The sequence below is a fragment of the Giraffa tippelskirchi genome, chromosome 8 (assembly GCF_054371585.1).
Source record: "Giraffa tippelskirchi isolate mGirTip1 chromosome 8, T2T-mGirTip1v1.2.pri, whole genome shotgun sequence".
NCBI lineage: Eukaryota > Metazoa > Chordata > Mammalia > Artiodactyla > Giraffidae > Giraffa > Giraffa tippelskirchi.
The window spans coordinates 152,225,555-152,237,834 of record NC_137282.1 but is presented as its reverse complement, the minus strand read 5'-3'; the positions used below and the strand labels follow the sequence as shown (position 1 = coordinate 152,237,834).

The window sequence follows — 12,280 nt, the reverse complement described above, 5'->3', positions numbered from 1 at the left end:
CTCAAATCCAGTCCATACCAACCTCACTCTTTTCCAACTCTTACACTTCGGCACAGTAATAAAACTAAAAGCTCCTTAAGAAAAAGAAAGGGTTTATACTTCATCATTTCTGAGTCTTTGGAATTAAAAACCACCAACATGGTACATATGTGTTTTCTGACTAATCTATTATACAGACGGATATTGAACTCTCCCCATGAAAAGAAATGAGGAAAAAGCGCCAACGTTTTACCTCCTCTTCACTCTCTTTATCTTCATCCTCTGAGGACTCTTCTTTGTTTTTCTTCTCCTCTTCATCACTGCTAGATTCATCTGACAGGATTTCAGGACATTTGGTTCGCTTAGCTTTCCTGGCCATCCCAGAACTGTTCCGTTCCTTTTTGTTGCCTTTGCTAGAACTTTTTTTAGATTTTGGCAATGGCTGCATAAAATAAAGAATATCAATGAGGTCTTACAAAGAATACCAATAAGATATTACAGTTCCAAGTCAATCACCTGTTTCTGATAACTACTTCTCAATTCAACAGCTTCCTAAATCACGCTTCTTTCCTGACACAAGCTTAGCAGCTTTACAGAGAGTAATACACCACTAACTTCACATGTCAAGTTAACCTTTTTGCCTGCATTACCAATAGCTTTTCATTTTGTTTAGAACTCTAAACACCCAGGCAAGAGACTCTTCACATACTGATACAGGACTAGAAGCTTGAGTGCACACTGTGTGACATTTAAGACGTCTGTTTACACTTCATCAAGACAATATTTCCAGTTAGACTCATAATTTATTTCATTCCTATCAACATTAAAACTGTCACTATCTTTCTGCTTTAGGGGACCCTCCAATCAACAGACTGAGAGATATCATCCATGAAGGCAATAAAACCTCACTTTACACGTCCTGAATTTATGAACCATATAGTTTATATTCATATTACCTAGAGGTTCTACTTTCAGTAATGCCAGGATTGTATTCTCACTTATGATTTTAAACATGCAGTGTTGAGTATGTTAATTATGAAACTAATTAGGAACTACAAAATAAGTGCCACTGCCATTACTTTGATAGTCAATTAAACCTTGCATATTTAAAAAGCAGAGATCACATGAGGAAAATGATTTGATTAACTAACAAATTTAATTTTTAAATGCGTTCTTAGGAGAGTATTTGGTAACTTCAGAAATTGAAAACCATAAAGTAACTTTGCATAAAGATTCTGAAAAGACATACCCTAAGGAATTAAAATTATGGGTATCTTTTGTCTTTGTTTTTGCCCATGTTATTTTCTACAATAAGCAGAAACATTAAGGAAAATTCCATAACATAACCTTAAGATACACAATTGTGTACATGTCCTCAGTAACTTTAAGTAGTATCTCTCACGAATACAGCAGAACCACAGCTCCCTTCCCTTCTGGGAACTCCCAGTCTTTGGAGTCACTGTTACCCACACCAAGATTTAGAAGTGGTTGTTTTGTGTAATGTGGCACTTTCAGGCTATCTACAACCCACGGGACAGCCTCCAGCTTGCCCAACCTACCCTTCTAAAAGCAGACTAGGGAGACACAGATGCATAGAACAGTCTTATGGACTCTGAGGGAGAAGGTGAGGGTGGGACGTTCTGGGAGAATAGCACTGAAACACGTATATTATCATATGTGAAACAGAACACCATTCCAGGTTCGATGCATGAGACAAATGCTCAGGGCTGGGGCAATGGGATGACCCAGAGGGATGGGATGGGGAGGGAGGTGTGAGGGGGGTTCAGGATAGGGAACACATGTAAACCCATGGCTGATTCATGTCAATGTATGGCAAAAACCACTACAATATTATAAAGTAATTAGCCCCCAACTAAAATACATAAATTTATTAAAAAACAAAACAAAAAAAAGGCAGACTAGGAAACAGTCAATCTAGGTGCCTCCAGAAACTAAGTTAGTAGACAAAGATATTTCTCAGAGAGGTTCTCCATAAATCTCCTAGAATAAACATATACAGGTAATATTATGTGAACTACTGCCATTACCATCTATTACCAGGAACCAATCCATCTTGATGAATTCTTCGATATGTTTATTTGGAGAAAAGCTAACACTCACTGTCTAAACTCACTACTCATTAAATGAAATTCAAGATATGAATATATTAGAAAAAAGTGATATCCCTATGTCAGCTCAGGAACCAGATGCAGCTGTTGAGAAAATAATCTGTATGTGAAATCAGTTAAGATGAGGACTGGAATGGGGAGGCGCGGGTGCTGGATAAATCTACACAAGAAAATGAAAGGATGTTTCATCATTCAAGAACCCAATCAAGAAAATGCCACTTCTAAAAATAAATGAAGAGATCTTCATTTTTAAAAAGTAATAATATATAAGTGCCTTAGAACTTTCCTATATTGGTTCTAAAAATAGTTGAATATATTCTTCAGAAACCAGTGTCAAGAGCATCATCCCCTTTGAGGAACAAAATCTGATTAACGAACACAAAAGGAGAGTAAAACAATGTTAAATCAATCCTTTTAAGCACCTTTAAGATTATTCTAGAGCAGAAAAGATGAATACTAATGACTTTATAGTGTTTTTCTTAAATGATGGAAGCGTATGGTAGCACAGAAAATAGCCTGAGATTGATACCATTAGATTAAGGAGTAATCATCACAGAATCAGATATGAAAAATGGATGTAAGAATAAGACGTCATTAAACAAAAAGATAAAATAATCGTTCTCAAAGCATGGTTCATGGACCCTGGAGTTTCCTGAGACCTTCCCAGAAGCCCTAAAGGTCAGAACTATTTTCATAGTAATATCCAGAGAGTATTTATTTGCTCTTTTCACTGCCCTGCCATTTGTAGTGATTGCGCAAGAAACGAAGATAGGCAAACCTACTGATACCTTACCGAGACTGAGGCAGAAACTTGTGTTTCTAGTCATTTTACACCTCACAACCTCATAACCAACCACACACTAGTCCTTGATGTTAACTCTCAACCTCTGAGTACATCTTTACAACATCTGTACAAAATGGGAGGTACACACACAGTACTCTGGTTGCATAAAGAAGTTCACTGATTTTCTTGACGAAAAGCACTTTTGCAATTGAGCCATGTAATTGCCTGGGAAGTCCCATGGACAGAGGAGCCTGGTGGGCTGCTACAGTCCACCGGGTGGCAAAGTTAGCTAACTTTCTTCCTTGGAAGATCATTTTTAAAAGGATAAATGAAAAATGATGCCTATTCAGACTTAGTATTTGATGGACATATTCTCAAAAATGAATGTGAGTCACCTCAAAAAAAACCCCAAAAAACCCCCACTAAACTGACAGCATTTGTTTCCAATGATAAATTTCAAAGTTTCAAGTGAAAATTAAATTTTGGAAAGTTCACCTCCACCATCATGGGCCTGACAGCCTCCCAGTACCCGAAGATTTTTTTTTTCCCCTGATAATAGTTATGTTAATGAATGTGGCTTTTTGACAGTGAAAGGTGCCAACATTTGGAAGATATGCGTAATTCAGGGAATCCATATTTTCCAAATGGAGGGTACATATTACAAAATCACAGACAGGTGAAAGGTCCAAGTTTATTAACATGGTTTTAGATACCACATTACAACTAACCTTTAAGACTTCGCGACCCCCTCCAACTATGGAGGTTTAGTACTGTATCAAAGGAGACTATCCAAAATTACCTGAAAGGCTTTTTAAAATATCCCCCCTTTTTCTAACTACATAGCTGTGTGACGTTGGACTTTTTTTTCTTATACTTCAAGCAAAACAATACATTATTTCAACAGAAGGAAATGCAGAAGCAAATGAGAGTAGACCTGTCTTAAGTCAGACACAAACAGATTTGCAAAAACAGAATGTTTCATTCTTCTCATTAAAATTTTGCAAAGTATAGCTATTTTTCAGACAAAACATTACTTTTGTTAACATGCAGTGTGTCTGTTGCTATTTTAGAATTTTTCAGTTCTAATTTAGAATACAGTATATATCAAAATGGGCTTCCCTGGTGGCTCAGTCGGTAAAGAATCCATCTGCAATTCAGGAGACCTGAGTTTGATCCCTGGGGTAGAAGATCCCCTGGAGAAGGAAATGGCAACCCATTCCAGTATTCTTGCCTGGGAAATCCCATGGACAGAGGAGCCTGGTGGGCTATCGGGGTTACAAAGAGTCAGACATGACTTAGGGACTAAGTCACTACTACCAAATATCAAAATAACTCACATAAACAAAAGCTCTAGAGGTCCTCATTAACTTTAAGAGAATGATGGGGTCTTGAAGCTAAACACATTTGAAAACCACTGAGGAAAAGTTGAATTAAACACATCCCTCATAATTCAGGCAACAAAAGTAACTGCTTCTGGGGAAAGAGTGTTCAAACTCATCTTTTAGATAAACCAATGAGAATTCCATCCCCGTCACCATACCTCTTCAATTTGTAGCTACATGACAAAAATAGCCTTAAGGATCACTGTCTAGCTAATATTCAACAGAACCAAGAGCAGGCAAAAATAAAGTCCCAGAGCTATCTCCCAGTTTTCTAATCTTAATGCCCTTCTCTCACTAATGGACTCTGAGCTGCTAGGCCTTCTAGATCTCTTCTCAATTCTTTCCTATTAAGATGAGAAAATACAAAAATAACTGCTAAAAGACTTAAGCTGAAAAGGCAAGGTCAGATAATTAACACTTCAATTCAGTGATGTCCTTTGCTACTGTTAAACAATTAGGGCAAATCTAATCCAGATTTTAGAAGAATGGCAAAACCCACAAGACTATTTCACTCCCCTGTCCAGCTCTTGGGCTCTCTTGATGTTTCTGGAAATCCAACCCAAGAAACTTCAAAAAGCCAGCTTTTTTCCGCCCCCTTTTCATAATCTTACTCCAGTTATCTAGTAAATCTCCGGCTCTAACACACCACCTTGTCTTTCTGGATCTGATTACAGGCTGCACACCCTCCCTCACCAGCCCAACACTTCCTCCTCAGCCCTATTTCTGTTCAAGTGTCTTCTAGATACATAACTCTGGATTCTTTGTATTTCTGTCCCACTTGACATTTAGATAACAATTATCTATCTTTCTTAATCTTACATCCTTTATGCTTGATAAGGGAGAACACATCTGTATGCCTTCTCTGTTTTCTCTATCAAAATTGTTGCAGCTATTGTCAACCAAAGGCAAATTCTTTGAATGTAGAAGATACTACTGAATGTTGATAGCAATGCTGCTAACTATTAAAATGTTCATTAAAAAAAGAGAAAGGAGAGGCTAAAAAGAAGTGATTTGTTACTGAAATAGTAAAAATTGATCCTCACTTTGCCAGAAGGCTTTGGATGCATTAAAAAATTCAAGATCCTTTTCACCAGCTCACTATTTACACCCGATCTCTCCAAATCAAGAACCTCGCAGATGCTCTTTAACATGGCATTTCTAAATCTGAAACAGAAAACGGAAAAAGCCAGTGTGATTACGTAGGAAAATTTATAAACATTCTCTACAATATAAAGGTAAAAGCTAACCCAACTGGCTCAGCCACAAACATTAAGAAAGCAGCCAGTGTTTCTCTGAATCTTAGAAGTACTCCAAATAATCTTGACTGGTGAATGCACAAAATATAGCCAGGTAGTATTAATAAACAGAAAATATCATTTACCATTTAAGTTTTAATGGTGGTATATGAAAAAACTTACTTCATTCACTAGAAAATAATGTAAAAAGTTTTCATTATTTAAAATTCACAAACTTGTTAATTCTTCTGGCTGGTGATTAAATACTACATTTTCCTCCAAGTATTCCTACTGACAATGTCTCAAAGAAGGTAATAGGTAATCATATTTAATACTCAAGAGTTTTAAACTACAGGGGACTTAATAAAAAACTTCTAAGAATGTATCATCTCATTAAAAAAATTGTTTAAAAAGAATATATTATCTTGTCTGCATTAGGGTGGAAATTATTTCTATTAACTTGATTATCTTCAAAATAGTTTAAATGGCACTTATAAGTGAGGAAATGGAGTGGCTGACACAGAATAGGCGTGGAAGTTGTTTTACTACATTTACATTCCCTTTGGACTTTCTAAATTTGGGGCCGTGTAAATGATTTACCTCCGGGTATCATTCTTCTAAGAAATAGAAATGTCTTTGAGTTTTCAATAATCTTCATAGCCACTATTTTTCAGAAAGCAAGTTAATAGCTTATGATGACATGGTCTTGGAATTTAAAGCAAAGAATCAGCAGTCTACTGAAAATGTAAGGGCAGTTATACTTAAATGCTTAAAAATAAAGCTGAAGCACATTAATCTAAACGTGATTATTTATAAAGATAACTTACTTTTTCAACATTTCTTCCTTCTTTTTATATTGGATACTTCCTTTTTCAAATGGAAAGCCACTGAACTGACCCACATTCTTCTTTAATGAGGACACCTGAAAACGTTTCTCCTATTATTAATGCTACTTATTACCCAGTAAGGTATACAAGAAAAATTTCAAAGCCAACATTTTCTTTTCATATCTGTCTCCATGTTACACTCCATGGTTCATTCGACATTTTAAAATTCACAATGGAAAACTGCATTCGTTACTGAAATATTAACATTATAAAATGTTTACAAACTTAATTCTTTGAAAATAACAATTTGAATTTAAATGTATTTCATTTGGGAAATTTCCCAAGTAATTATAAAACCACAACTAAATGTTATCTGATAGCACCCAAGGATGTGGAAAGTTACTACTGAAAAGACACTCATTCCCTGGCAGCTCAGCCATTCAGGCTCCCCACTCTCACTGTCAAGGCCCAGGTTCATTCTCTGGTTGGGGAATAAATATTCCACAAGCCAGGCAGTGCACCCAAAATAAATAAATAACTTAAAAAAAATTCCTTGAGTAATACAAGTTACTAGTAATATTAATTTTTCAAGTAAGAAAGTCAGGGATTTATTCTTTAAAAACTAAAGAAAAGAGTACCTCCAAAGGTCAATACCATTTAGCAGTAATGGGACATGTGTAGATCACATTGTTGTCGGGGTTGAATGAGGTAACACACATGAAAACAAAGCTTACCATGTTTCAGACAGTCTAACAATGTCAAGCTTTACTTTATCCATGCACAGCCCAAAGCGAAGTGTCCTCAGTTGCATGGAATACCGAAGTTGTATGTACAGTATTATGATCAGTAACTGAAACACTGATTTATTTTAACAAATTGTCAGCAAAAAATTATCCCCTAGTTTACCAGATTTCCTCAAAATGAGATACAATATTCTGTATTGTTTATTCTGAATGGCTAGATACATTCAAAAAATAAACTTCTTCTAACACAGTTAAAGATCACTAAATCAAAACTTTGATTTCACAATTTGAAATTTTAGTTTGGCTTGAAAACAACTATGGGCTTCCCTGATAGCTCAGTTAGTAAAGAATCCACCTGCAATGCAGGAGACCTGCGTTTGATCCCTGGGCTGGGAAGATCCCCTGGAGAAGGGAAAGGCTACCCACTCCAGTATTCTGGTCTGGAGAATTCCATGGACTGTATAGTCCATGGGGTTGAAAAGAGTCGGACATGACTGAGCGACTTTCACTTTCACTTAAAAACAACTACAGTATAAAAAGCTCTGGATGTTACAATACTAATGGCTATATCTAGCTACATGTCCTGGGATATGTCATTAAAACTGTGTGTCAGTTGGCTCACTTGTATGGAATGGATATTGATCTAGTTGATTTAGTTCTGGAAAAGTCCTTTCCAAAACTAAAATTATGTTCCTGTTGTAAAGTAGTTTAACACATAAGTACACTACTAGGTAAAAAGTATAAAAAAGGTCTTACTGTGCCTGGTCTGTTGTAAAGCAGTTTATGGAGATTTCTAAGTTCATCTGTTTTCTTCTTACTCAAAAAGAAATGTATCCTTTCAATTTCACAAAGTTTCTGCCCTTTTCCTGGTGGGGGGGGGGTGGAAATACCATGTTAAAGTTAAATACCCACTAAGTATTAGAACATTTAATTTAATGAGATTTTTACAGCATAATTTACACATAACTTCTCCTCTTATAGGACAAATTAAATTACACCTGTAATATGTTAGTACTTAGTAAACACTAAAAACACTGCTAACCATCATTTTGTATACTGCGGCATTTTCACTGCAGAATGAAAGGAATATAAACTTACCTTGTGCGATTGTAAATGGCTCTCTTTGTAAGGAAGAGACTTGCATCGTCAATCTCTCTACCTTCTTCTTTTCCCTCTTGCCTTCCACAATGAGGCTCTTTTCTAGAAGTTAATTTAACACTTAAGTAAGGAAAAGCTTAAAGGATGTATTATATCAACATGTAGAAAAAAAAACTGCAGACACCTAGTATCTTATTCTCCTAAGTATGATTTTGAGAAGCAAATGACATAACAGAGGTGAAAATACTTTCTAAGTTAGTATCATCACTGAAAATTTTAAAACGTAATATTTTATCTACCTGGTCAACCTCACAGAGGAACTGGCGTTTAAAAAATAAATAAATAAAAATCAGAAAGCAAACAAACTCTTATCCAGCTACAATTATTGCTACAGAAGTCAATTTGTGAAAAATCACCAAGATGCTCATTAACCTACAATTCGATTAGACATGTTCTATCTATTGGGATTCCGTTTACCGTACATCAGAAAACAGCAAGTTAAAATTGAGATAAAAATTTCAAGAGCTATCCAAGGAAAGCAGTAATTTAGTAAGCTGACAGAAGAAAGAAAAACAGGAACAATAAGGCAGAGCTCCCAGGTTACTACAGCTAGGGTAAAATTCTACAGGGTAACATTGAAAGCAATCAACTGGGATGCCACTACTTGGTAGTTCAATAAATGATGTTCATAATAATGGTCATAAAACCTTGGGAGGAAAAGTTTTGCAATGTTTAGTCTGGACTGCATTTTTTTAAGCTAGGTAGTATATACTTTAACACTTAAAACATCAAGCTGGATTTTCTAAAACCCATTTACTTTCTGACTGAGATAAACTCAGACAAATAAGAGGACACTATATATTGTTGGAAGGCCTTCCATTCATTCACCTGAATGCCTGTTGCACTAGATACTAAGGGGGCATCAACAGATGATTAAGAAACTGAGTATTTCCTGAAAGAGACCATGTCTACTAGAGTCTAGGAGACTCAAATATACTCCAAAGATAATACACTTTAATAAAGATAAAATTGAAGTTCTGTGAGTTGATGAAAGAGTAATTCTTTTACGATTATGGAAAAAGGATCAAAACATTGGAGCTAGCTTTGAAGGACAGGTAAGATCTACAGATGCAAGGCTCTGCCCAGAAAGATAATAAAAAGAAAGGGACTCCAGCAGGTGTGTCCCGGCCATGGCGTGTATTAGTTGAACAAAGAATGAACAGACAGCACTCTAAAGCAACTCTGAAGATCACCGGCTTTCCTTCCCTGAATGATTTATGCCCTTTACTGGCTGTTGATTACCATCTATAAGCTAATGACTTCCCTGGTCTACTTCCAGTCCAGAGTATTCTCCTGAGCTTCACACTGTCAACTGGACAGCTCCACTTCGTGTCCTACAGGCACCAAACTCAACACACCCAAAACAGAAGTCATAATCATCTCCAAACTCACTCACTTTCGTGAATTCTACTTTTCAGAAAATGGTAGTATAATCTACCCAGCTGCCAACGACAGAAACCTAGAAGTCATCTTTTATGAGGCATCTCCTGCCACCTTTCCCCTCATTCCCCCCCCAAACCGTTGCCAAGTCAAGTCAATTCCACCCCTTATTTGGCACAAATTTCAGTGCCATGTTTCTATGATGTCTCACTAGTAGAGTTGTATTTTCAGGGCTAAGTAGGATAAAAACATCCTCGATTTAAACTGTCACACAAACACCTCAAGAGGAGGAAAAGAGAACAGTAACAAAATTTAAGACAACTACAGAACTGCCTGGGCATTTTTTAAAATTTTTCATGTCTTTAAAAAAAAAAAAATCACAATTTGAACTATCAATCTCCCAAGCATTACTGTACTGGTCATTTATAGCACCTTTATTGAACACGACTTCTATAATTTATATTCATCATCTCAGTGGTATCCAAAAGCAAAAACTGGAGGAAAAAGTGCTGAGAAAGTCTTGGACTAGCAGTGAGATACTGCAGCCAATTTTCAGTTATTACCTTATGAATAATTTAAAATTAATCCGTATTTTTCTCCTAAGCGTTTCTGTACTTAAATGCGGGCATGCTTCCCCGCTTTGAGCACCTACCACTTTAGACAAACAAAAAAAGCACACCGAATAATCTCAACCCAGATTGTATTCATAAAATGCTGATTATGGACTGGTTTAGGCTTGGGAAAACAAAAAAAACAGTGAAACCTGGGTTTGGGACGAAAATCTCAAACCTCTTTCCAAGTTTGGCTGAGTCGTAATCAAGTATTAAATAAGTCCAGATTGGGCTAATATCATTAGAGAATACTGAGATCTCTGATATGGAGTTTTTAAGTGGCTGGAAACATTTCATGAAGCTGGCATACCTCAAGACGTACTGCCCCGTGCATCCTGGAAAAACTGACCGCAGGACCACTCCTCAATTCTGTAAGGTTCTCCCCGTTTCAAGCGTCCAGTCACACAGATCACTACTGTTTTCCCTCCACACCAAAACCGAGACAACTCTAAGCTCTTTATTTTAACTTTCTTTTCACAGTTCACTGCTTTCGTACTCTAAGTAGCAACCGCTTTCACCGGTGTTTCCCCGTGAAAGTAACTCCCCTAAGCCTCTGAAACGAACGTCTGCTGAAGTTCAGCAAATATACTCGAAGGATTAAAATATTTCCAGGTCTAGCATTAACAACTTCTTCAATTCTTACTGTCAGAGCCTTACAACAATTTCGAAACGCAAAGGATGTGTACTGAAGAGCAAAAATAAAAGATTACCGTAGTAAACCCCCAAGGCCAGCAGTTTAAAAAAATAAACAGATCTGAAACTTACAAACTTCCTGTCAAACGGTGAAATGTTATGAACGTCTGTTGCTGGCGAGAAGTAAACTGCACTCCGAAATAACAACGGAACGAGTATTTTTTTTTTCCAAATTGGAATTCACAAAGTTATTTTCTCCGCTGCTGCTCGGAGCGCGCGCGCACACACAAACCCCAGATAATTCCGCATTCTTACTGAAAAAAAATCACTCCGACTGAGCGTCTCTAAGTGCACAAAGAGCCAGAAAAAGCGTTTTCGGTACAATCCATCACTAGGAAAGACGACGTCCTCTCCCCACCTTTCTCTTCTTCCTCCTCCTCCTCGTCGTCGTCCTCGTCCTCCTCTTCACTTTCCTCTCTCGGGCCGGGCATGTCGGGCTCTTTGTCGGACGCGGGCTGGGCGGGAGCTGCCTCTCCCTCCGCAGCTGTGCCCGAGGAGGACATGCTGTGGACCTGCGGGCGCGGAGGACACCAGACCCCTCGGCTCGGTCTCCCCTCGCCCCCGGCCGCCCCGACCGGCCGGCCCACCCTGCGCCGCCCCAGGGAGCCGCAAGGAGCCCCGACCTCAAAGTTTGCCTCCCCGCGTATCCGGGACGGCGGCGCTCACTCCCCCGGGGGGTGGCTTTTCTCTCTGGCCCCGCGGGCAGTCGCGCGTCCCGAGGCGGGAAAGCGCGGGCCCGCGCCGCCCCTCCCACCGCCCGGCCCCGCGCCGCCGGCGGCCCCGCGTCCCCTCCCCTCCCCCCGCCCCAGGCCGCCGTCCAAATGGCCGCGGAGGTGCGGGCGGGGCCCCGCGCGCCCTCTCGGCCTCCCCTTGGCCGACGCGGCCCTCACCGCGGGTCCCGGCGGCCGCGGGCCTGGCGCGCGAGGGCACGAAGAGGCTCCCGGAGGCGGCGACGGGCGCCGAGGAGGACGCGCACGGGCCGCTCGCTGGCGTGACGCTCGCGCCGCGCTCTCGGCTGCCCAGAATCAACAAGATTTTCAAAATGGCGGTTCGGGAAGGAAAGCGGGAATGCGGCGGCCAATCAGGGCCGCGAGCTGGGAGTTGGCGCGCGCGGGGTTGGGGGGGCGGGGCGGGCGGTCGCCTCTGAGGAAAGCCCTCCGGGCCGGGGTGGAGCCTCGAGAGGTCGCCCCCGCCGCGGGCGCAGGGCCTCGCGCGCTCCCGGGCCGCCCCGGTGGCGTCCCGCGGCCGAGCCGGCGCTCCGCCGGGAAAGCGGACAGGCCGCGTCTCGGGCGGCGGGCGGCGAGCGGGCGCGGGGCCGGCGTGGCGGCGCAGAGCGGAAGAACGCTAGGGGGCCTGCCT

The 12,280-nt window shown here is 40.0% G+C and overlaps 1 protein-coding gene across 4 annotated transcripts in view; it reads right to left on the bottom strand.

Moving 5' to 3' along the window:
* DEK (DEK proto-oncogene) overlaps positions 1–11,948 on the bottom strand; it is a 28,135-nt gene extending 16,187 nt beyond the window's left edge. For 2 of the 4 annotated variants that reach the window (XR_014061672.1, XM_081518096.1), the window contains exons 1-7: positions 11,812–11,948; positions 11,280–11,433; positions 8,178–8,279; positions 7,836–7,945; positions 6,337–6,431; positions 5,318–5,438; positions 233–421 (exon numbers count right to left, since the gene is read on the bottom strand). Coding sequence is in view for 2 of the 4 variants with exons in the window: in XM_081518096.1 (XP_081374222.1) it covers positions 233–421; positions 5,318–5,438; positions 6,337–6,431; positions 7,836–7,945; positions 8,178–8,279; positions 11,280–11,424 (762 nt within the window). In the remaining 2 variants the exon portion in view is untranslated. Of the gene's footprint in view, positions 1–232; positions 422–5,317; positions 5,439–6,336; positions 6,432–7,835; positions 7,946–8,177; positions 8,280–11,279; positions 11,434–11,544; positions 11,665–11,811 lie in introns of those variants that run through there. The other 2 variants (XR_014061673.1, XM_081518097.1) reach the window with 1 other exon arrangement.
* Positions 11,949–12,280: the final 332 nt, after the last annotated feature.